The 27,180-nt window shown below is 42.5% G+C and overlaps 1 protein-coding gene across 3 annotated transcripts in view; it reads right to left on the minus strand.

Annotated features, from left to right (window-relative positions):
* PLEKHM3 (pleckstrin homology domain containing M3) overlaps window positions 1–27,180 on the minus strand; it is a 1,064,501-nt gene that overhangs the window by 922,809 nt on the left and 114,512 nt on the right. For all 3 annotated transcript variants that reach the window (XM_069615595.1, XM_069615596.1, XM_069615597.1), the window contains exon 2: window positions 16,616–17,524. In XM_069615595.1, coding sequence (XP_069471696.1) covers window positions 16,616–17,228 — 613 coding nt within the window. In that variant the 5' untranslated portion in view covers window positions 17,229–17,524. The remainder of the gene's footprint in view (window positions 1–16,615; window positions 17,525–27,180) is intronic.

A 27,180-nucleotide genomic window follows, 5' to 3' on the forward strand; every position in this document is an offset into this window, starting at 1 on the left:
CTGTTTTCCGTGGATTGAGAAGGAGGTGGTTGGTCGTCATCCAGTAGTCAATATCCGTGAGGCATGATGACAGATCCGGAAAATTGGTACTTGCTGATTTGGGGATTTTAAGGATGATCTCTGTGTCATCTGCATAGTTGTACCAGGTGAGATTGTGGTAGCCGATGAGGGCGGGGAGTGGGTTTAGATAGATGTTGAAGAGGAGGGGATATAAGGATGCTCCTTGTGGGACCCCTTTTGGTACTGGTCGTGATGTGGAAGTGAACAGGTGGTGGAGCACGATTTGTGAGCAATAAGAGATGAAAGAGGAGATCCAAGAAAGGGCAGTGTCTTTAATTCCTAATGAGTGTAGCCTGTCTAGAAGGATGGTGTGATTGATGGTATCGAAGGCGGCAGAGAGGTTCAGTAGGATGAGTATAGCGTAGCCTTCTGCCTTCGTAGTTCTTTTTAGGTCGTCCCAGACAGACACTAGGGAGGACTGCATTCCTCGAACCAGTCTGAAGCCAGATTGGCTAGGATTCAGGAGGTTGTTGGCTTCAATGAAAAGGCTGAGCTGCTTGTATGCTGTGCGGTCCATGAGTTTGGCCATGAAGCGGGTGTTGCAGATGGGCTGGTAGTTCTGGGAGAGGAGTGGGTCGAGTGAACTTTTTTCAGGAGGTGATGGATGTATGAGGGTTTTAAGGAAACCCAGAAGTTTCCTGATGATGGGGAGTGGTTGAGGATTGAGCGTGTGATACTGCCTGCACAGGTTGAGGCTAGGATGTTTTTGAGGAGGGTGGGTGGGTAGGTAGGGGTACTCAGGGGAGCCTGATGGGTGGCTTTGTGCTAGGAGCGAGAGAAACTCCTGGTGTGAGATTGGCAAGAAAGAGGTGAAGGTTTATACTGAAAGGGGGTTTGGATGGGGGTTGGCTGTGGATGGGCAGGGGGTGGGGGCATGTGTTCCAATTTAGAGATGATGGTGGAGTGTCTGACGATAGCGATATTGTAGAAGTGTTCTGATAAGGTGTCACACATAGGGATCGGGAGTTGGGTAGGGGAGGAGAGGGTAGAGCAGGCCAGAGAATTTAATTCAGAAATGATTTCAGGCAATTCCTTGTTTGGGTTGTGAGAGTTTAAGATTCTGTTCCCACAGAACGCTTTCTTGGTTTTTTTGATTTCCAATCTATAGGCTCTGGTCAGTCTTGCTAGGGTGGTTTTAGGGTGCCATTTTGATGGGGTGAGGGGTGTGAGGGTGTTCAAGAGCAGAGGTTGAAGAGTTTTATTGGGGGGGAGGGGCCTTCTTGGAGTGAGAGCGCTGGGAGTGAGGTTAGGTTGGAATTGCCGAGATCTGGGGTGATACTGACTTTGTTCCAGAGCGGAGTGAGAGGTGTACAGGTTGGTAGAGGTCGGGCGTGGCCTTGGCGTGGACAATGGTTGTGAATGGTAAGCAGAAGAAGATACCTGAGTGATCCGTCCATGAAATGGGGCGTGAAGGCATTGTGGAAATGATGTTTGTGGTGCTGAAATTGCATCAAGGGTGTGGCCTCCAGAGTGTGTGGGCATGGAGATGCGTTGTGTTGAAGGCTTCCAAGTTGTCTGTGAGAGATTGGGTCATGGGGTTTGAAGGGGAGTCAAACCAGATGTTGAAAGCACCTAGGATGTTAAGTGTTGAATGAGGTTGAAATTAGTTGTGAGGGCATTGCAGAGTGTCTGCAAAGTTTGCGTTGTATCCAAGGGGTCGGTAAATGAGTAGGAAGCTGTGTGAGGCCGTGGGTGAGAGAATTTTACCAGGAGGGATTTTTAGTCTGTGGTGTTGGCTGTGGTGTCCTTAATTAGTGATGGGAATTGGTGTTTGTGTAGAATTGCAAGTCCTCCAGCCCTTCTCGATCTGTTCTGAACAGTAAGGTTGTAGCTGGGTTGGATGATGACCCTTCCCCAATTTATGGCCCTCTGCTTTGCCTCGGGCCATAACTTGTTGGCGGGTCAGTATCCTGAGATAATGGTCCCATCTTTAGCCTATAGGGCTATATTAATTACCACTCCCTGGTTTTGATATGTGCCAGGAACCTGGTTTTCAGAACTTTCCTGCCATTGCCTATTCAAAAAGAATGCAATACCAACTAAGTGCACAAAAGGACTTCAACAAAATGGATAAAAGGAGCGATCTTGTGGGTGGGGGAAAGAAGGGGACAGAACAAAAAAGGTTTACCTCCAAACTGGCCGATCGCAGTTGGGCATGACCTATATATTATGCATACCTTTTTCCTGAAGGCCTTGGTCTTTTACAGGTGCTGAGATTTAGCATTGGTTTTCTTCATAATTCCTTTGCAGGAAATATTTTTTAACAGTGTGCATGTGAAAAGGCGTTTTGTACAAATGTGAGGGCAAGGTGTGTCATTCTCCACGTGGCTGCCCTGTCCTTTACTGTGCCAACATTCAAGATCTCCAGGTAGCATGTGAGGCACATCCACAAACACCATCATCCACCAGGGTGGGGGCTCTCTTCACAAAATCCTCTGGAAGAACCATCTTTTGCATTTTCTCACTCCGGTGGCTTAATCAGCTCAGTATCTGTGACCCTCACAGATGGCAAAGGGGTACCAGGTCACACAAATAGCACTAGGAGCAAGTGACCTGCTTCATGTGTTTAGAAGGGGGAAGACTATGCTGGCTGTTGTCTTGGAGAATATGGAGAAGGTGGGTTATGATTAATTGTTGAATATGCTGGCTGGGTTCTATGTGTTTTTGCAACAGAAATATCATAGCAATATTTTTCACCCCATTTTTTGCCCTCCAATTATTTTGTCCAAAATTCTGAGGAAGCCCTCACCCCGACTGATATTGCTTCACCCAAACACCCTAACCTACATTTTGCAGCAAATATTAGGTTAAAAAAAAGCACAGTAAAAAAGAGCTGCAGTAAAAAGACTTGATACCCGTTGACAGATATCCTCATCAAATAAAGTCACCAATATCAAAAGTGGCAAATGATAAGTGGAAAGCATTCAGCCGAGACTCCCATGTTCTCAGGTGTCTTCTGTCATAGTGAAGCTGGTGTTGAATTATTTGTACGTTTTAGTCACACTGTGGCCAGGGTTACCTAGAAGACAGTGCTGTACCATAAAAACTATTATAACCTGGGGGAGTGATGCGGCACTCCCCTATTGGTGTATTTCTGTGCCATAGGAGCAGGTAGGGCTCGGAAATTCAATAACCAGCACATAAACAGGCCAATGAGATGGAGGCGTCACATACTCCCCCCAATCCCTGCCGTTGGCAGAGCTGCCAGCGCAGCCCCACCACACAATCATTTTGCCAGGCCGCACCTAGCAGATGCGGCCCAGCTACAATTGTAGTCCTGACCCGCTCGTCTTGCTTAATATGCTGTATTTGGTTGTTGGAAACTAGAGAGTTCCCCGGGAACCACTCCAAGCAGATGGATTGCACCTATTCACACCAAAAGATTATATGAGCATTTTAGACCATGTGCTCTGGCCGTGCCTGGAGTTATGGACCTGTAAGCCTTTTTAAACACTTGTTAAACGCTCTTGCTGTGTTTGGGCCTTTACATCAGTTTTCAGGGCCCATAACTCCCATTAGCCCCCTTGGAGGACGCACTGTCCAATCAGGATGCTTGGAATGGGGGCTGTATTCTATAGTGCAAGCCCGCGTTTCGAGTAGCCTTGGTGGGCAGCGCCCCGCCCTTCCGTCCCCCACTGCCCCTTCACAACTTAGCACCCATGTAGTTTTCTTGCGCGGCCCTGCTCTCTTGCAGTCCGTTTCCATATCGATGACATCACAGTCATCAACATGAATAGCAGGCAGGGCAAGAACAGTTCCCTACACGGGTGGTAACGGGTGGCAACTGTGCCTTTTCTTTTTTTAATAAACTTACCATCCTTGCGCTGCCTGGCACCGCAGCAGTGCATCTGACAGGAATTCAGTTTTTTATGTTGATGACTGTGATATCATCGACATGGAAACGGGCTGCGCTCAGGTCCTTAACTTGGGCGGCGGGCCATTACCTACAGAGTCGGCCCAGCACCTCAGGGCATATATCCTCAATACAGCCCTTGGGCTAGGTCTATGAAGCGTAACTAGCATATGGAGATCATTAATGAACTTCTAGTCATAACTACTGGTATTAACTGTATTCTTAACAGTCTCACTTCAAAGGCATACAAGGAGACAACAACGCAATTTCTGGGCAAGATTTCCTTCAACAAGAAACTCCTTCTCTGGGAGGATCTTTATTTAACTGCAATATCCAAATTAACACACCAAAGAGAAAAGTTAAAACATAGGAAAATGCTTTCACTTTCTTTCAGAGAAACCGTTTACTTTCACATTACAACAAATGTACGCTTATGTTTAATTTGTTCCAGTTTATCAATGTTTTCAAGTAAAATACTTAACGTATGAAGACAATCATTATTTAAAAACTATAAAATAAAACCCCATTTAAATTACAAACACAGTTTGCCGTTTACTTTCTTTATTATTGAACGCTTGTAACTTCCCACCAAATCATGTACTACTACTACCATTAAGTGCTAATAGCTTTATAGACCTCGGAAGGGGCAATTGTCATTTGGGATAATGACCATTCTTCAACGTATGGCTGTCGGCGATTACCCCTCCCTCATTGTATAAGGCTAAATTGCGATATGTCCCAGCAAAATCAACATTGGTAGGTTTTCATCAATAGATACCTTTTTTAATATAGTTCTGACATAAGCCTTATTGTCTATCAGGTGTAGCCCAAAGTATCGTCCAGTGGAAAGTAATGATTTCATAATATCTGTATCAATGAACGATACAGACATCTCCCTCAGACGGCCCTCTTCTGCCTCCTTCCATCCAACTTTGACAGGGACATGGCCACTGGCACAAGCGGACCTGTTCCCCATCTCATCCATCTTCAATATCCTGATCACTTTTTGAGATTATTAGCTTGCCTACACTCTAGCCCATGCTCTAGACACAGTACTGCTGATGCTGGGAGCACTTTCCCACATGCTCCATTTACCCAACCGCCTACACGTGTGCTTGCAGTCTACCAGGAGCATTGATAAGTCAGCAAATGACCACGGGAGGACAGACACATATGCTGGATAACGTCTGGCAAATTGATTGTCCCCTCCATGATGTGCAGGAAGTGGCACAACAGGGCACAAAGAGTCCCCTCTGGGGACCACCAAAGACTTATATTAGAGAACGGACCCTAAGAATTTGCTGCCTCTCAACTGGGGGTGGTCGAGAAGCCGTCAACAGAAATGTTTCCGAAGGTCCAAACGACAGTGGAATATGTTTGTTTTGTGGGACGGATGCTCGCATATGCATTTTAGCATGAAAGCTTATGAAGAATATCCTGTTCAATATCTACTTTATCTGCTGCACTCCATCACCATTGGGACATCTGTCTGCAGTCAGCTCTTGGTAATTGAATGAACAGGCTGGAGTGAAAAGCGGCATTAGACAAGCATTCATTACTGTGTTGGATAAACATCAGACCTAACAACAACCACTGTTCGCCTTCCAGAGGCGCACTGCAAACTAGTAAGACGCTATCTGAGGGTACCAATTACAAGAATGTCGAACACACGCTCCCCGTTCAGTATAAGATAGTTTCACCAATGAATATTAGCACAAATGTTTTATTTTTGCTTTTTCTCTTTGGCAAAAAAGAACATTTGGAGTTGCTAGACTCAGACGTAAAAGGCAAAAACTGAGGTCTGGAAAAAACTAAAATATTTTCTGTAAAATATGAATTGTCCAAAAGGTAATGAAAATACATGATCGTTATAGACACTTTTAACTCAAAATGCTATCTTTTGCAGGAATCTAATTGGTAGAAACTTTAGAAAATTGCCCACATCATGATCAATCAATAAATCAAGTTCTGTTCCAGAACCAAAGAAACCAAGACATTTTAATGCAATTGTTTGTTCGAATTCAGACAGGTTGCACCTTTCATTATACATGTAATATGCAACTGTTAAATCTCTGTTTATTGTCAAAAATATTTTACCTCGTACATTATTTTACACCTTCCTGCAGCCGCATCGCCCCCTCTCTCGGTGCTGGGCCAGTGCATACTATTCCATAGGTTACTTTGAAAACCTCCCTCTCCACCTTTCACTTTACGACTTAACATTTCAAATGAACCTAGCTACGAAGAAACTACAGCATGGATTCTGCAACATTCTGACACTCAGATTAAAGAGCTACATCAACACTCATTTTCTCATTCAGTAGATCAGTGGTTTCAAGCCCATCTTTCTGATCATTCATTCTCTGTGTCCTGGGTGGGCAAAATCTCTGAAACATTTCCCTGCTTGCATGGTGTTTTCGATGCTCTGTTCTTGGTCCACTTCTCTTTTCTCTCTATACTTCTCTTGGTTTTATTATTAAGACATTTGATTTGTCCGGTCCTTTTTATGCGGATGACACACAAATATTTTTGTCTTTTTCCACTTTCTATAACTCCCTTTCCTCAACTATCTTTTTCCTGTCCCTTGGCTATTCAGTCTTGGATGCATTCACACTTTCTTCACCTTAATGCATACAAGACTGAAATCTTATTTTTCCCTGCTTCATCTGTCTGTTCTAGTTCCTTCCCTGCTTCTATCTCTTTCTCACCTTGCACTATTCCAATCAGTCTTTCCGCCTGCAATCTTGGTGTTGTCGTGGACTGTTTTCTCTCTTTTGAGGCCCTTATCATTTATGTGTTGCGTTTTTGTTGTTATCCTCTATATAAAAGTTGTAAAGCTTGCCCCCCTCTCTCCTTTTAAGCTGGTGAACTTGTAATCACGTCTTGACTACTGCTCGGTATGACTAATTGATCTCCCTCCTATAGCCTCGCCCCTCTAAAATCTATTTTCATTTCTGCTGTTCATTTTGTTGCCTCTCCAGTCGTACATCTATCTTCTCCTCACTTAAATCTATTTCCTGGCTTACCTTTGAATCACGCTTGCTTTACCATTTCTTATGTATCATGTTCAAATGGATGAATGGCACGGCCCACCATTACCTCTCTTCCCTTACCACTCTATGGGCCAGGTCAGACCTGGCGGATGTGACGCCACACGGCCACAGAACTCGTTGTTAGCCGGTCCGGAAAACAGTGCTGGTACGGTTTTACCGGCACTGTTAAATCCGGACTGGCTAACTTGTGATGAGGCCCTATATGTTCCTGCCTGTCATCTTCATTCTGAATCGTTTGATTTCCTCTCTGTTCCTAAACGTCTCCCTTACGTGCCTTCTCTTTACTGGCAATTGCAATTCTTTTTTTTATACACTATTTATCATTTTAAAAGTAACACAATGCAGACATTCATAACATCTATGGATTACACTACAACTACTAAATTCTTACTGTATCTACTGATCAAATTATTACACTAACCATATTAACATTTTACAATTTTGTCAACCATGACTTATCCATTATTTCACTATAACAATTCTACAGAGATAACAAAACTAGATAACACGTACACAACGAACATAAACAAAGAACAAGACTTGGTTCCTTCATGTCTTACCAACCCTTTATTATAGCAACACTGGCATCAACTATACAATTCATCAATTGGTCCCCAGAGTATTTACCCTCCCATTCCTGAATTGTCAGCAAAACATTCTCATAACTAGACAGGATTCGTAAATCTGACAACCATCCCTCCACTTCTGGCTTTTTCCCCTCGACTTCCATACCCTCAGAATTTGCTTTGTAGCCACCCCCAATAATCTATTGATCCAACCACTATGTCCTCGAGCTACCATACTCCTCCCATTATTAGAGAGCAGAATTGCTGAGTATGACGACTTTGGTAATTCAACTCCCAGTATTATGTCCAGTCTGTTCAAAAAACACCCCAAAAACCTGCCACCATTGAGCATTCCCATAGCATATGTAATAGAGTACCCCCTTTCTGGCCACAACCCCAGCAGGAGTCATAATCAGTCATATCCAAATTAACCATCCGTGCTGGGGTCCAGTATAAACGGCTCAAAATCCTTTGATGCACATATCGCAAATTCAAGTCCATCTTTGAACTTGTGTCAATTCTCAAACTGTCCCAATCATTTACAGATTGGTCTTTGCCCACCTCCTTCACCCATGCTTGCTGTAGTTTCTCCCATGAAGTCACGCATGAAATCTCCATAGGCATCAGCCTCAGATAGGTCAAGACCATACATAGAGATGAATGAAATATAGTGCAGACCGTCGGTCTGTCTTTCATAGTGCTGCTTAACATCCCCTGCCTTTGCGTGAGAAGAGATTGCAATTCAGTGTAACGCCTATGTTCTCTTTTCCCTAGACCATAATTCCTTCTGAATGACTCAAATGGAATCATTAATCAATCCTTCCACACATCATTCACCCTTAATATAACTCTTTAAATCAACTTCGCCAGCACAAGGTCTTGTTTCCAATCTGAAGCCACAAGTTGTGCCACAAAGATGCCTCATAATGAATCCATATATTTTCTCCACCATTGGTCATAAAAGTCCTCAATGCATCTCCAGTTGTTTCTATTGTAGACAACTTGGCAATCAAGTTAGATATTTTCTTCATTGTATATCCGTCTTGCAGAGAGTAAGGCAGATATTTCTCTTTCTCTATAATCATCCATAGTGGCATGTAATTATCCCTCCCATTAAAGTATAATGCTGATTTCTTCAATGGAAGCCCCCTGCAATAATCCTCCAAATTGGGATACCCAAAGCACTGACCGCAATAAAACATACCGTGGAATCCTAGGTCTCTTACCTTCTCCCCAAAGAAAAATCTGAAAAACTTTGTCAATGCGCCTAATAATCTTCTTTGTGAATTTAAGTGGAATAGACTGAATAATGTAAAGAACTTTGGATAAAAGCACAATTCTTTTTGCATTAACCATGGCCCAAATACTAAGCATTAAATGCCCCCATTTTAACAGATCCCTCTGAAGTACCTCTATAATCTTGGCCATATTAAACTTCACCATCCTCTTCAAATCTCGAACCAGATGGACCCCCAAATACTTAAAACTTTCCATAGCCACTGACAATTCTATGTCTATCCCCCACTCTAAGCCCTCGCAGCCCTTGTTCCTGTGTAATGTAAGCTAGCAAGGGTTCTAATGCCAGGTTAAAGAGAAGTGGTGATAACGGGCACCCCTGTCGAGTACCTATAGTCAAGGGAAAAGAAGCAGAGTTCTCCATTTACCCATATTCTTGCACTGATTGAGGAGTGCAAAGCTTTAATATTCTCAAAAAAGTATTCCCAAATCCCATTTTCTTAAGCGTGCATTCTAAAAAGCTCCAATTGACTCCATCAAACGATTTCTCAGCGTCCATAAAAATAACCTATTCCCTGCCTCGTCTTTCGGGAGCCCCAACAAATCTATGATAGTCCTAATATGATCATAGCCATGCCTACCATGCATAAACCCAACCTGGGAATGCTCAATCAGCCCACCAACATATATGTGTAACTAGTCAGTATCCTGGTAAATAATTTAGCATCCACATTCAGCAATGATATTGGCCTATAATTCCCACATTTTGTTTGATCTCTGACCGGCGTTGGGATTACTGTAATGCACGCCTCCCGCATCGTTGGACACATAACTCTCTCTATCATAAAATAATTATAAAGCCTACATAGCAAAGGGGCCAATTTGGGTCGAAGAGCTCTGTAAAACTCAACTGGCAACCCATCCAGACCTGGCGATTTACCTATATTAAGCTGATCAATAGCTCTCAGTACCTACTCAATATATTTCAGTATAGGATGCATAAAAGTTCCTAAAACACTTACATATATCCTCCCTTTTTACCAATGATATTCCAAGCTGATTCACTATTTTCTGGACAGATGCCTTATCTACCGAACCCTTCAATTTGTTGGCAAGCAGTCTACCACCCTCATCTACCTGCTCCCAATATTTCTGCTTCATATAAAACAGGCCTTTCTCACTCTGCTTATTCATTTCAGGGATTCTCACTCCCTATCCATTTCCGCCTTATCTACATTACTTCTTGATCAATTGGAATTTCTTCTGTAACTTACCTAACCTACTCTCCAGACATTTCAATTCCATCAAGTCAAGTGGCACAGCAGGTAGAGCGCTCGCTTTGACATCCGTGCAGAGCTTGCTAAGAGCTTGCTAACGCAGGTTTGAATCCCGGCAGGGCCAAACTCAGCTTTTCATCCTTCCGAGGTCGATAAATGAGCACCACACACCGTGGGTAATAATAAGCAACGCTCAGATACCCGAGGGTTCGTAGCGCTATATAAATGCCAAATTATTATTATTATTATTATTATCATCATCCCTGACTTCCTTGTACGGGACGTAATGTTCATAAATTCCCCCCGAAAAGCCACCTTGAAGCTATTCCACACCATTAGTTCATCAGCTGACCCTATATTTATTTCGTAGAAGGACTTAATAAACAATTTTAAAGATGTCAGCACTTCCTGATCCTTTAATACATATGTTTTTAAACACCATCTTGATGTGGTTGACCTGACATTAACTAATTCTAACTTCAACTTGATAAGAATGATCCGTCATACCTCACTCCATTATATCCACTCTGACGCCCTTTTCAATGAGTCTTTCAGAAATAAAAAAATAAATCGATTCTAGAGTGTGAATCGTGGACTGGTGAAAAAAAAAAAAGAATACTCCCTCTCCCCAGGATGCATAGTTCTCCATATATTAGCTAAATCAAAACTATGCCAAAGTGTTCCAAATGCTCTACGTGTACTCTTCGCGTGTATCGGCACTGCATTGAGTGGTCCAATTTATGATTAAGGACACAATTAAAATCACCCCCCAATATAATGTGCTCTCCACACATATTCTGCAACAGGGATGTTATTTTAATGAAAAAATTGTTCCCCACAGCACAGGGACCATGGATGGATAGTACTGTAATTACATTACCCTCATACTTTATGTCGACCAAAATCACTCTCCCTTCATCATCCATAGTTACCCTCTCCGCACTCGTATCCAGGCCTCTGCTAAGTAATATTCCCACTCCTCTTGACTTAGAGACATAACAATTTAACAGTACCTTATTATACTTCGTGTTGGTCATTAGATTTTTCGATTCTTCCAATAAATGGGTTTCTTGCAACAGAACAATATCCGCTTTTTTCCCTCTTTAGTCTCATTATAACTTCCCTCCTTTTCCGGGAATTATTTAGACCTTTAACGTTCCACGAACAAAATGTCAACTCACTCATCTAACTGCCTATTTCCCCATGTTCTTCCTTTCCTCCCTTCTATATCCCCTTTCATGTGACTGATATGCATAACTTCGACAGACTGCCTAATAATAAACAATCGTGATCATGCTAGTTCTAGTCCTGGTTCAGGGGCCAAATCAAAACCAGCTGCATCCATGTACTTACCGACCCCTGACATGACAGATACTTATATAGCAAACAGACAACATTCATGTGACAACACAAAACAAAAACACTTACTAAAACACTCAAAGAACAAATACAAAATAACTTTGTCTCAAAATTCCATGCCTTCACAGAATGATTTTGAGCCTCATTATTTACATTACAACAGTAGTTCAGAACCATACTCTCCTCGATCCGCACCTCAATTTATTAGCACTATACATTTAGCATGTACCCCCACCTCAATTTTAAATCACACACACTTCACTTGAAATCTGTTTCCACCCCGCTTTACTTCCTTGGGCAATAAACAGCTTCCTGACACATAGTCATTCAAATAATAATAGACCAGTCTTTCTATTAACACTTACAACCTCCATTAATATTTGAATACTATCTAGGCAGAGACATTAACCATTTAAGGCAATTTTCAGCCTATAAAGATTATTGCTCTTACTCACCAAACTCTCGCAATAGAGCCTTAATGCCAAGAATTACTCTCCCCCTTGTAATTAATTGCCACGCGATAATCCAGTTCCTCCAAAACCAATTATTTCCACCAATACCCCCATGACATGCCCATTAACCTTCCCAGCGCTATTTGCTTTTTGTGATACGCATTGCCACACAACGACGAGAGGTACACGAATCTCAGTTATTGTCCTATAGATATTCCATCGCACAATGGGTCATCAATCATTACACCTTTCCCACACAGAGCCACCTTTACCCTTATTGTGGTCTGCATGTAGGTAATACCCTGCAGCCTAGTTCACACAGTTTGTTAAAAAAAATGACCCCTTGCTGCAGTTATAAATTTCACCGCAAAGCTATTTAACCATGTTTGTTGGGGCAATTGCAATTCTTTACCCCGGTCAATTCGGTCTTTAACCACACTTTCTTCCTTTTGTAGCACTCTTAAAATGCACCTCACAGATATTCCAACCACGGTGCCACTCATTTATACATAGGGCGATGATAACATGGAACTTGACATTCGCTCTGCAATAGCAACTGAAATAACCGGCCACACAACACTGGAGACCGATACTAGTAATGGAAAGGCCACTATCTTCTGCTAAATTACCATGCGGTCTTGCATGAAATATTATGTTATTACCAGTTTGCCAAACGTATGCCATTCTGTTTTCTTAATGCCATTTCTTATGTACGGGCAGACCAGACAGATGGGGGATAACCCATGCTGGCATCGCCTCCCCCAAAGTCAATATCAATACCTACTAACATTCAAGCCACCCTACTTAACTAACACCAGATACCTACAAATCACCACAACAAACACTTCAAGCCAAAAACACTTGAACACAACCTCAAAGCACAGGGCATGAAACTGATAGGATGTCCACACAACTGACCCTTTTATACCAAACATACCGCAGAGTATACCCAGGTCTCACCAGACACTCTGTGGCAGAGTCTAAAAAAGTAGCGCAAATGAAAGGAGCGCATATAATGCACCTGCTTCATTTACGCTACTATTAGGAATGTGCAAGTCCCCTCTGAAAATAAGGTGAATGTGTATTCCAGGAGGGGCTGGACAGTAGCACAAAGATGTGCTGTCCAACCCCCTTGCATACATTAGTGCCAGGAGTGCGCTCCCAGCATCAATTTATGACTAGCTCACAGCAACCAAACGGTTTTGGGGAGACATTTTACAGAGACAGGCCTTTAAAGGGCCGTCTCTTTGAAATACTCAGGAAGGGGTGCAGAGGGCAGGAAGAGAGGAAGAGAGGAAGGCGTCCAGAGGGCAGGAAGAGAGGAAGAGAGGAAGGCGTCCAGAGGGCAGGAAGAGAGGAAGGCGTCCAGAGGGGAGAGCGAGGAAGAGAGGAAGGCGTCCAGAGGGGAGAGCGAGGAAGAGAGGAAGGCGTCCAGAGGGGAGAGCGAGGAAGAGAGGAAGGCGTCCAGAGGGGAGAGCGAGGAAGAGAGGAAGGCGTCCAGAGGGGAGAGCGAGGAAGAGAGGAAGGCGTCCAGAGGGGAGAGCGAGGAAGGCGTCCAGAGGGGAGAGCGAGGAAGAGAGGAAGGCGTCCAGAGGGGAGAGCGAGGAAGGAAGGAAGAGAGGAAGGAAGAGAGGAAGGAAGAGAGGAAGGAAGGAAGGAAGGAAGGAAGGAAGGAAGGAAGGAAGGAAGGAAGGAAGGAAGGAAGGAAGGAAGGAAGGAAGGAAGGAAACCTTTATAGCTGCTCTTCTCATAAGTCAGCCAAATCATATTGCCATTTCCAATGCTTGTTTTAAGATGTTATCCATTTCAATTCCATGAATACTGAGGTTGCAAGATTATATTAGTGAAAGCTGCAAAGCAAGGAAGGTATGTGTGCAGAATGTATGTGTGGTACCATTGGGCCTGCAAGGTAGATGTCATCTTAAAGTGCAAATGTTCCTCCTGACTCCATGTCCACTACTCTGTCTCCTATATCAGATTCCAAAATGTCAGATAAAACCCTGCCTTGGCCTATAACAAAAACTGAGAAGACTGGGAAGAAATAACAAGAAGAGCTCAACGGCTCAAAGGCTAAATGTATGGATATTCAACCAATTAGATCCATACAGTAGTCATCAGTCAGGAAATAGAGAAGTGAGGATTTCTTCTACATCTGTACTCGGAGGCACACCTTTCAGACAGAATATTTGGAAACAATGCATAGTATTTTTTCAATGGAAATTGGTCTACATGTCATAACCAGTGTCACATTGGGGCATTATCTGTTGTTAACATTATGCACAGCTGTTGGCTCACCTGTTGACTTGTCAGTGGTACAAGTGGGTATAGACCAATTTTCTGTGCCATTTCTATATAGATGTCTTAATAAGGCACAGTTTTGCACAAAACATGCAACAACTTCATTTTGCTCTCCGCGCAATTCCTATATTTTTTCTTGAGCTACCAATAAATAGGATTTTCTTTCAGATATACCATAACCTATGGAACTCCCTTCCACCACACTTAAGAAACGACCCATCCCTGTGGTCATTCTGAAAAAGTCTGAAAACTTGACTATTCAGCCTAGACTCACAATAATATTACACCAGTTATAGGTGAATTAGCCTTCCAGTATGTATTCCTCAAGTACGCTGAACTATACTAGAACAGAAATGTCATTATTGCTTTAGGTGTGTACCTGTATGTACCTGCCCTGCTGAACGCATCTGTATTAAGTAACATGTACGCCGTACCCTACTGTAACCATCATCCTAAGCATTAGCCTCTTGATGCCTCTGGGCAAAATGGCGCTCTATAAATGCCCAAAAAAAAAAAAAAATAACAATAAATAAATACATATTCTACATTGACAATTTATTTGATGGCAGATGACTAATGCTGCAACTAATTTGTTTGCTACATATTTCTTCAATTGGCTAACCAAGAACCTTGCAATTACAGTGGCCTATACTGGACTCAACACATAGCCATTATTGCTAGCTCACTTTCTTCTTAGAAAGGTCAATGTTTGGTCATGGATATCAGAGGGACAGCTCCTTACTTGATGTATGTGGTACTCCATACGCAAAACCTAGATTAACAAAACATGTAGAGTCTGGGTATTCCCAATACTTAAGTCGTGTATCTTGTATTCACTTGGACATAGCACAGACCAATATTGTTCAGCCTGTCTGTCTTTAAAGCGAACCTGTTTGGTCCATCCACTCGTTTTGCGCTTGAATGCGGTCTTCTATGCTCTATAAAATACGGTCTATGTCCTTACCAATATTTCCTGGGAAACATGGAATTATCATTGGCATATTAAAAAAACAACATGGTTATCCTTTCACAAGCAGGTGCAAAGGAGGAGTATTCCTATGGAACTCAAACACTTATTGGTCGGGGACTTCATCCATATATCCGCTTGACCTTCCTCCATATAGTCAAAGAATGACACAATACGAATGGCGCCGGGCCCACATTCCTAAAACATTCTCTCAACGTGTCTCAAGTCCCACAACTGAGAGATGCATTTAATTAGACCAAAAAAATATATTTAGTCAGTTGCCGCCATGCTCAGATTTTCAATCGCTGTGTTATGCTAATAATTTGTTACCTATAAGCAATGTGCCCGACAGTGTTGTGAGCCAAATATCCTTGTCTGTGCTAATCATATAATAAGCAATATAAAAAGGAATGGAAAAAATAGTTAGGTCACAATATAATGAACGAGAAAGGTATTTATTGATTTCATAAAATGTGTCAAGTTGGATTCCAATCTCGGGTGATGGAAGATGGGAAAGATTTGAAGCCATTGCTCCCTCTACTGCCAACACATGTCCACCAGCGCGCTTAGGATAACATTTAAGAATGGTAAGCATGTGATGATGAAGAATGGCAAAAGGTAAAGGATGCATCTTGATGTTAAATTAGAGTTTTCCCATGCAGATTTCAGTGTGCCAGGATTTATTTATTTATTTTTAAATTTATAAAGCGCACAAAACCCTCAGGCATCCCGGCGCTGTTACAACCAATTACACTCAAAGTGGTAGAAAGTCAGGTAGTTATGGCTAGGGTAGTAGCCAGTAAAAGTCCAGGTGCTAAGAGCAAAGCCAAGTTTGTAGAGCCTTTCTGAAGGTCCAGTAGGAGAGTTCCAGTGGTTAGCTGCCACAAGTGGGAAACTTAAACCTCCACTCTTTACCCTTTTATATTTGGGTGGGATCAGTCTGTGGGTTGCCACGTGGAAGGATATTACAACACATACAGGGATCATGTGTAGATGAGACATGATAGGAGATGCTCGGACAAATGTTGTGTACTTGTGACAATACACAATATATTGTTTTGAAGGACTAGAAGGAGACTGTATTTTTGGGTCACTCACACAAACAGTGTGGCAAAAGTCCATTTTTGCCACAGTGATAATTTCTGCCACAGTGGCATGCATGGTGGTTTTCCAGTATGAAACGTCATAGGCACTTGAATAGACTAATTTAGTAGCTACAGCAACTAACTGCTTTTTTAAATCCAGAGACCCAATTTGCAGTAAGTGAGGCTGAAGCAGAGGTGTCAGGTTAACTTGTGTACTGATAATAGCTAGATCTGTTTTAGCGCTAACGTGATGTGACCAATTGGCCTTTTTGTAATTGCCCCTTTTGTGTCACAATGATATATCCCAATAATGTGACATGGTGTGCAGAAAAAAATACATCTTTTGCCATTGCACCTCTTTCATTTAGTTTCAAAGGCTTTTCTAAATTCCAAAAAAATGAGCACTCACCTGTGTTTCCTTCTGCATCTGCAGGGACAGCCTCTTTGGTGCCTAGTGATGTTAAAGATGGGCTATTTCGATGCATACCCTGACTGGAGGAGCGCTGTAGAGGTGCAGGTTTCACAACGATTGCCCAGTTTACATGGCTAGCATCAGATCGTGATCGATTATGTCCCCGCTTAAAGTTTGTGGGACCATTTGTGTTTGCCAGTGTATCATTCACAGAGAGAGGACGATCCTTCCTACGCTGAGACAAGCCGAAGACGTTAAAGGAGGGCGACTCCCTTTGTTCCACCCAGGTAACATTATCTGGGATCTTACTTCTAGGTGGTGCAAACTGGTCTTTGGTAGGAAAACCATTCAGTGTTTTGGTGTCTAAGAAGCTACTCTTGCAGTGTTCCCAAACAGTGTTCCCTCTACGCAGCGATGAATGATCATTTCTTGCATTGTTGTGGTCAGCCATTGTGGTCAATACTTCATGTCCAACCAGTTCCGGGATCTCCTGGATCCCAAAGACCTCGGTTTGCTGACCAGACTTCTCCGGTTTGTTATCAAATGTACTGAAGAAGTCTTCGGTGGCCTCCAAGGCTGGGCTAATGTCATCAACTTCCAGTGCATCCATCTCCCTTGCCTCTGCTAGAAAACCTTCATGTAGCAACCAGAGGGTGAAATGGAGACTTTGAAAGGCCAAAGCAAAGCCTGGTTTTCTTGCAAGCAGACTGCACGTACCTCAGTGGTAGTGGTAACATTGGCCATGTTCTAGGTCAAAGATGCAGTTTAATTTGCATACATATGATTTAATGTAACATTTTCAGGCTTCATTGTCCTTCCAACTAGAAACATGGCAGGAAGTGTTGGTCGTGAGGTGATGGCAGATCCAACTCTTTTGTGACCTTTTACCGCCACTATCTTGATTTCCTGTGAAACAAAGCACATTACATGTTTATTGAAACAGACCAAAGTCTCATTACGATGGCTTAATCATTCTTTTCCCACACCTTTGCCACCTTTTTTCTTAGCACTGCACAAAGGGTTGCGATTGTACTCCAACCAACAGATTACACACGTTTACTTTATTGAATCAGAGCCTAGGCAGAGGAGGGTGTGGCGCTAGATAACAAGCAGTAAAGGAAATCATTTTTATGAGTGGAGATAACATTTTGAGCGGTAAATGTTTTGTGGAGCGATGTCAGTGCTTTGCACACAGCTGTAAGATAATTAACTCAAGGAGCCTGGTTTCTGATTTCTCTGTACAAACCAACAAGAATAAATCAAAGTGGTGAAGAACAGGACATCACAGAATATGAAAATATAGACAAGGACGTACATACCATCCACTCGATATTGACTTTTGATCAGAGAGAGAGAGTGAGAGAGAATGAGTGAGGTACAGAGAAGGTAACACTGGGTACAAGTAGTGCAATATGACTATTACCTACTACAATAGTTTTTTTTTTATACAAATTGGTTTAAGTAATATCCTGAACACATAATTGCACGGTAAAACATTCAGCATGCCTTTCTTGAATGCCCACTGGGCTGGTTACAACATACCAGGAAGTACAGAGTGAAGCCAAGCATTGTCAACCAATCTTTAATATGATCTCACAGTGGTCACAAAATCATCCACTTCCTCCACATAGTTTGCCTGGATTGAGGTGGCAGATACTAGGCAGATGGCCTGGCCTGGCCTGCCATGCATGTGTAGCGAGAAGACAGATTCCACAAGAACAGCTACCCTTCCTAACACGCTAAGGTGGAGAATATCCACAAAAAGCAGACTTGGAGAACTGTCATATTTTGTTTAGACAGAGGTACAGAGACTTAAAAAGATACACATATTTGCATGTGGCAAAAACGTAGAACATCTAGTTTTGTGAGGAGGTATTGCTGTAAAGATAGGGCAGACATCTTTTTTGCAATAAGGCTCTTTCATGCCCCATAGAAAGAAAGTCTCTTGCGCCCCAAGATAGAGGGGCATTGTGTGGTGTGAGCGAAGCAAGATCTGGGAGTGGGGATGTTATTTAGTTTAGCTTGCGCAAGCACCACTCCTCCACTATTCTACTTCCAAAGGTTGACTACCTGGTTAAGCAGCGGACTTCCGAAGGTCGTGCATCCAAAGCAGCGCTTCGAAGCCATAACAATGGCAGTAGGCACTGTACAAATACCAAATAACATAACATAACATATTGGCATCCAGCATGTTGGATCAGTCACATAGCTTGATGTCCCCCGTTACCCCTACACCACTTCACTCGCGCTTGTGGTGGGCTGTCTGGTCGTGCTTCACAAAGCACGATGGTTCCCACTATTTATGAGGCCCATGGCTGGGGTATGCGCTCTGGGCACGAAGGGTAGGTCAAGTTGCAGAACAAGTAAAAAGAAGAAGTTGGTTGATAGAGGGATGATGGGGGACGGTGGAGGAGATGGGCCCGGTGGTGAATGAGCCCAAACTGGGAGGAAACAGACAAACGAAACAGTGTAGATTTGGAACAGTACAGAGCTGAGAGCACGGCGACACAGCCCATTCTTGCCTCTATTGCTGCCCGTTCAAAACGTGCAACCCATGCTGAACGTCCATGAAGCCCTATTTCCTCATACATACTTCCCAGTACCTTGGTTTTGCAACTAAATTTCACCTGCACCCTGAAGCCATAACATGTTATTGCTCTAACAATTAGTGATATCAACCTTTGTGATGTAGAATCTTACAGATGCGATTTGTCCATCTGTTACGCAACTTGTTGCGCAGCAGCAGCCCAGAGAAGGGAAGAGAATTAAGTTGAAGGGTGCAAGATAGAATGAAAAAATGGAACAAGACATAGAATTTAAGATTAAGGGGGCATTTGAGATATTATCTTAAGTTGCAAAGCACATTCTTCTACTCCCAAAGTTTTTAAAATGAAACTAAAAGTATGGGAGCTGACGCTTAAATATATATTATTCAAATATGCTCAGGCCATAAAAGAATGCACGCAAAGTATACATGAGAAGACATTTGATGGGTCAGTGAATGCACATGGATATTCCCACATAGCTTGTACAATATTCATCAGAGTGGGAGCGTAAACGTTAATATTTAACCAGGTATCCACCCCACCCACCTATTAGAGACATCAGAGGGCCCAGGAGGCAGACCAAGTCCCTATTATGTCATTTGTCTTATTTTCCAAATCAAATATTAGCACAAGCTTAGAAACGTATGATGAATGAGACAGGATTTCCTCAAATGATCGTTTAATTAATTGAAATGTTGGCAGAGAGGGTCAATGAGTAAGGAAAACATGGCAGCAAGTTAAATTAGAAATAAAATCAAATCGGGGAGAGTTCAATGCCTGCAGGGGAGGTTGGCACCAAAGACCTTGAATAATGTGCCCACCAATAAGGACAAGGGTAGCTTAGTACAACTTTCAGGACAAACCTGCTACCCCTGTTGCCTCTGTGTGGTCTGTCAGACCTCATCAGCGAGGTAGATGGGACAGGCAAACATATTACCTGATTACTAAGAGCCAGAGGAGGAGGGATGAAGCCATAAGACTGTTAGAAAACATATGGAATTAAAAGCAGAAGATTATTACATCAAAAGGTAGCGAGGGAGACAAGTCCCTCTTTCAATCATAAGGGACCTGTCAGGGTTAGCACGGCAACAAAGGGAGGCTACCTGAGGGCTGGAGGGAGAAAAAGACGGACGCTATCTGAAATAAATGAAAAATTGAGCCAAGCACAAGCCACTCAATCTGATCCTTCAAGTAAGCGTTCATGGACGTGTCCAACTAACTGCACAAATAGATGCGGATACAAATATTTAGACTGCTGTCCGTCTATAAAAACAAGCATTGGCAAACCAAACAGTTTGAGCTTTTGTGTAGTCAGGGAAGAGGCATTTCACGGGCACCGCCTGCATGAAAACATGTAGCCATGAGATGGCAACAGCTAGCAAATGGTGAGAGTGCTTGGCAAATGCCTATCCCATGCCTATACAAAAGCCAAAACTGTTGGCTTTGCCAATGCTTGTTTGAAGCAATGACACACATTGCTTAGAAATCAATTGGCAGAAGAGGTCTGCAGTGGTTACATAGACTTCATTCTGAAAGCTGGTAAGCTTGGTCGACTCATGTGGTCGAGTTGATATATATATATATACACTCAATGAAAAAAACGTTAGTTAATAATCAGTTAAGGTAAAAAAGTGTCACAATAAAACCCAGGAAATTCAGCTAAGCCACCTGAACTTCGCGCCCTCGGTTGTGCTGCCTATGACCACAATCATGACATCACTGAAGACATCACTGGTGACTTTAGCTCTCCACTCAGCAGCGGCCAGAGTAGAACTCTGGCTGGTACACAGACCCGGTTTTCTCCCAGTTTATAGATAGTCCTTCAATCGCAAGACCCTGTCCTTGGACAGCTGGGGCTGGCTCTATGCTTCTCTCCATGACGCCGCTGCACCCTGCTGCTTCCTTTGCTGTGGGATTCACTTTGTCCTCTACTGCCATTTAACTACTCCCCTACTCCCTTTAATTCTCGCCCTGGGTGGTGGAATACGAATCCTGGGGGCAGTGGGTCTGGTCTCCTCTATCTCTCACTCCTTCATACTTATAATTCAGATATCATATTTTACCAAACTACTACAAATGAAAGCTTCACAAGTTGTGATATGATGTAGGTGTAGCAGTTGACTATTTTTCCCAATGAACTCATTGTTTTGAACGATCCTAAAATCACATATATAGAAACGTAAAGGTGGCCTAAATATGTGCAAATACCTACAGCGATGCCATCAGTTAAATAATCATTACTGTCATATATGATATTATTAGTGATGTCATCAGTGGTGTCATCATTGTGGTAATAGGCTACACAACAGGGGGCATGAACTTAAGGTGGTTTTAGCTGAATTTCCAGGGTTTTGTTGCGATACTTGTTTTATCTTAACTGATCATTAACTAAAGTTGTGTTAATTGAATTTCAAGGGTTTTGTTATTCCATAGATTTTTTCCACGTCACTCGCCATGGCCTTTCACCATGGCCAATGTATATTTTAAAACACTACCAGACCACAAGCCACGGCCTTTGGCCATGGCCAATGAATATTTTAAAACACTGCCAGGCGGCCTTTCGCCATAACCGATGGACACAGCCATATTTTTAAATCACTCCCAGACCACTGTCCATTTTAGAACACTCCCAGACCACTAGCCATGGCCAATTCATACACATCGATACCTCATTCACTTGGGCTTGAGACCACTGAATGGTTGTTACTTCAAGAAGATGAAATAGGAGCTTCTAAGGAATTCATCATGTTAAATTGATTTATAACAAATATTTATAGAAAAGAAACTGACAGGAATAGTTTGCGGCACAGAGTTTTCACCCTCCATCCACTCTTAGAAATGTGCCTTTCAGTCAACTCCTAAGAGTCAAACGAATTGTGAGTGATGTAGAAGATAGTAGGAAGGAGTTGGCTACAGTACTCAACCAATTCTCTGCTAGAGGCTACGGTGTAGAGGAACTTGAGGAAGCACTCAGGAGAACATCAATACGGGATACAGTACTCGGAGTGGTAAAATCAAAAGGTTCATCTTAAAATATTGGGACATACTCAGGAAGGACAAGAGAATAGGAGACCCTTTTGACGAACAACTTGTTTTTACATACCAACGTAGCAATAACATATGGGATATGTTGGTACAAACAGGCAGAAAGGATGGCAACAAGAAGTGAGGTACGCGGTAGGCAAAGTACCATGTTATAATTGTAATAATGTCACTTGTGGTAATGTTATTTTTCATCTGGGTTCTGGCAGAAAATGATTAATCAAATGTAGCCCAAATTGTGATACTATAAACGTTATATATACCATCAGGTGCCCATGTGGCTTGTAATACATTGGCTATACTACGAGGAAAGCCAATACTCTGTGGAATGAGCATCGATCCAATGTAGAAACTAATTATGAAAAATATTCAGTGGCACAACACTTTAAAGAAGCCAGACACAACATCTTGCTAATGTGATTCCAAATTGTGGACAGAATTGACAATAGAAATCTTAATTGTGATGCAGAGAAGAGATTGAAATAAAAGGAATCCTTGTGGATCGATTTACTTGATTCCCTCCAACCGGAGTATATATTAAATTACTCACTGTATGCTCAGTTGAGCTAGTTGGATCCTGAAAGAAGGCTGGTAGTTCAATGGATTGGTTTACTTGGAATTTGGAAATGAATTTAGGAGAGAACCTCGGATAAGTACGTAAAACCAATTTGTCCTAATGAATGATAAAGAAAGGATCCTGCACTACCAATGCTTGCAATTCACTAACTCTTCTTATGGAAGTAATAGCCACTAAGAAGGCAGTCTTGTAAGTCAGATGTTTAAGACTTGACTTGTGCATAGGCTTGAATGGTGGCCCCATGAGTTTAGCGAGTACAACATTAAGATCCCAGTCTGGCTGTGGGTTAGAAACTGGAGGGTGAGTCTTTTTACCACTTCCATGAAAGCCTTAATGACTGGAAATTTCCACCATGATACCTTACTCTGAGAGGGTGTGTACGTTGATAAAGCTGCCAGGTGGACCTTTATGGAGTTGAATACTAACCCGAGTCTAACAAATGGAGCATATTGTTTAGAATGTGGGATGGAGTACATTCTACAGAGTTTATTTGTTTACACTGGCACCAGATTACAAATCTTATCCACTTGGCGAAATAACACTGTCTAGTGTTTGGTTTACGAGCCTCCTTGAGGATATCCATACACCGTTGTGGTAGATTAAGGTGTCCAAACTCTAGGACCTCAAAGCTATGCTGCCAGGTTCATTGAGTGTAGTTGAGGGTGTACTGTCATTCCCCTGTGTTGGGTCAATAGGTTCATCTGACACAGGAGTTTGAAGGGATCGTACATCGCCAGTTTGCGCAGATGTGGATACCATGGCTGTTCTGCCCACATGGGAGCAACTAGGAGGAGTGTCATTTGTTCCCTGTGAATCTTGTTCACTACCTTGCTCATTTAAGGAGTTGGGGGGGAAAGCATATGCAAATTTCCATGACCAGGGATCACACACTTTGGTTAAGCAGCATGCTACAAGCACCTTGTTTTATGGCCAGTCTCTTGATGACTGCTGTTATACATCTTACAACTAACGCATTTAAGCAGCATGGAAAAGAGGAAAAAAAATGACTAGCTGCAAGAATACCATAGGCCCAGGTACATTTGGCCTCATAGCGAAAATCAAAAGCTGTCACCATGAATGTATGCACAGTAAGTAAACATATCTTAAAGTGAAATATATAAATGTAGTTCAATTAACCTTCCCCGTAGAAGAACGCGTGCAAGACAAAATAGCATTGGACTGTTCAGAAAAATAACTTGAGAGAGGAAATGTTCCAATACATATACTGGCAAAGTATAAAAGGTGCTGACCTGTTAAAACCAACATTCTGTACTGAATAATCCCTGTAAAACAAAACCCCATTACAAGACAAGTGTTCTTGTGGGTAAGCGTCTGCACTGGGAACATGTCAACCTTGCTAAATTCCTGGTAGCCAAATACATGAACCAAGTGATTGTGACCGTCCTCTGCAAAAAAGTTATCCTGTCCACCCACATGTGTCCTTTAGTTGTGCCCTGAAAAGCACCACAATCAGGAGAAAATAACTGTGCCAGTGTCCAGAATTGCAACCTCTCCTGCCACATCCTGGGCCAATACTCATGACTTGCTTGCCCTCTCATCATTTCCCCTACTCATCCCCATACCTGGCTTTAAACAATACTTTGCTTTATAAAGATAACTTGAAAAGTACACATACCATAGTGTCACTCAAATATATAAATCCTTATAGAACTATGTTCGGCAAAAAGTGTACATTTGTGGCATTGATCCCCTCCCCCATCTTGCATGGGAGACTACAAATACCAGAATGCAATTCAGCAAAAGGCACACACATTTCTCAGACAGCACTGGGAACAAAGAAGATCTTTAAACCATATTGCTACATTTTATATAAAAGAAAATGTTATTCAATTTTTCGTTGCACGCGTACGCTGGATTTGTAATTCTCCATGTATTAGCAACTCCTTATCCAGAGATAGCTGCTCTTTTTATGTCGGCCTCATGGCAGCTTGACCTTTAGAATGCAATACTTTGGACAGTAGCACGGTTTAAAAACAAAAAAAATGCAGATGCCATGTTAGTGTGTTATGAGATGTTTAAAACTGAGAAAACACACAGCATACAAGACTGTGGACCGTCTCCCATCCATGCAGTAACCGGGACTGACGCTGCTTAGCTTCAAAGCGAGGAAGCAGCCCTCCCATTCAGGCTATTTTGTTCTAGGTGGCCGCTTGTGCTCATTTATTAGGCAACATGGCCTGAGGGAGCCGGCCCCTTCCTTGCTTTGAAGCTAAGCAGGTTTGGTCCTGGTTAACAGCATGGATGGGAGTCCTGGATGCCCAATGTGTCCCTGGATTTTTCACCCCGACATCCCTGTAGCTGTAAAAATATATATATATTTTGTTCTTTATTCTATACCCACAGCTATAAACTAAAAATACCCTTGTTTATACCCTTGGTTATTATTTTCCCAGACCCTCACCAAGTTCCCCGCTCATGTGTGCCTGCTCCTCCCACTTCCTTGATAGCTTCCTCACCTCCCCTGCCCTCACAATATAACACTTGCTGTTTCTGTGATGCAGTTTGCTTTGAAAAGTCAGCTATTCTGCCCGATAGCCGAGGTTACAGAAAATCTTTGTGTTGCAATCTCAGTCCGTACACCTCCTGCAACTCCCAGATTCAACTTGGTATCCCATTACCTATTACCCCCCCAATCCCCACCACCTCTTCCCTAAAGGAATTTCTCTGATTTTTCACCTGGAAATGGCATTTTTCTGCTTTTTGTTTTCGGCTAAGCAAGGTTATAGCCACAGCTATCTCTTGCCTCGAGAAAGAAAAAGATGGCGGCTGTTTTATTTATAAAGCCCTGGTTTCTTGGCAATTTACCCGTGATATAGCCATCTGTTTAGGAGTAGGTGGCACAACCTTTTCTGCCATATACTAAAACAAGTATTGGACTGAATAAACCCAAACCACAAAAGGAATGAATGCCAAAGTTTGGGACCAGATCCAGACCTGTGTAGCGGTTTTGGCTGTGCGGTCCGGCAGAAATGTTGCTTGTATGTCTATGGGAAAATGAATGGGGACTATGTCGAAACGGCGTTTCTTAATAACTTTTTTCCTTTTCAAAGAATCTATCCAAAACTTCCAGTCGATAGAGGGGTGTCATGATTTCTTGGATTTCCTATGTAACTCGGTTTTACCTTAACTATAGGGAGGCGACTGACACCCTATATATATGTACACACATTTCCAAAGGAAATACCGACTTTGAAGATAGCCTGAATTCTAGTACACACTACCCAGTTGTAAACTGTGTTCAAGATTCATCTGTGGCAATTTTTCAAATGATTGTTGATTTTTTTATTAGTGGAGTAGTGCTGCCCTCCCGCCACTGGGCTATTGCTTTTTTATGACTTTAAAGTCCTGTCAGGTGAAACCTACTGGCGCGTTCTCATGCATTTTCTAACGTGAGCTACACAACTCAATGTAATACTAAAATAAATGTAAAAACTACTTTATCTTAACTTTTTAAGCAAATTGGTATTTGGCTAAATTGCAGATATCGCACATTATCTGTGTTACCGGGATCAGTATCCAACACAGATGCAATCTATTTCCTGCACGAGCAGGATTATGTTCAATATCTCACTTAACAGGCACCACCCAACAACCTTATTTGCATTCACTTTTTGCATTATCTTGGTCCCCTATGACATCAGCTTCCTGAGCAAAGTTGAGTGATAAGCCAAACATTTTTTCATGAACAATGTGTCACACAAACAGTCCTTTCACCAACAATCCAAGTGGGATAATTTACTTTCGATTAGGTGTTCTTAGTTTTCCAAAAGAGGGAAATGTTTTAATAGGACAATAACGATAAAACACATCCGATGAAGGGTCTGCTCATGGACATACATCTTAACCTTTGGTTTCAGCAATACTGGGAAGAATGTTACAACACAATCCAATAAAGTCTATAATCTGTTCAAACTTCCAATGGCAAAACGACTCAGTGCGCCTTATCTAAAGAATGCTTACATACCGCCGGCAGTTACGTAGCATTTCAGCTTTCAGTCAATAGGACTCTGACCAATACAACAGTGTGAAACTGCGTGTTCCAATACCGTCGCAATATGGAGTAGAACAGTAATCCAGTGGCTCGAATTCTCGAATTGCCTCATTTTAATTCGGACAGAAAAATGGTAGAAGGGGCTGGTCCATCACCACTTATGCGGTTCACATTCCTTCCCAAGTAATTTGAGGTCCCCACGGCACCATACAGAGCATGATCTTGCAGTTTGGCTGCACCGGATCAGTTAGTGGAGAGCCCCACACATGATCCAGTGCGCAAGGGTAACGACTCTCCTCCATAACTCTCAGCCGTAGAGCTCCTGGGAACCATGCTTCTAAAAGGCACACCCAGAAAAAGTGGCAAGCCTCACACCAGGATGATG

This window comes from Ambystoma mexicanum, chromosome 9 (genome assembly GCF_040938575.1).
Source record: "Ambystoma mexicanum isolate Mex_15411 chromosome 9, UKY_AmexF1_1, whole genome shotgun sequence".
NCBI lineage: Eukaryota > Metazoa > Chordata > Amphibia > Caudata > Ambystomatidae > Ambystoma > Ambystoma mexicanum.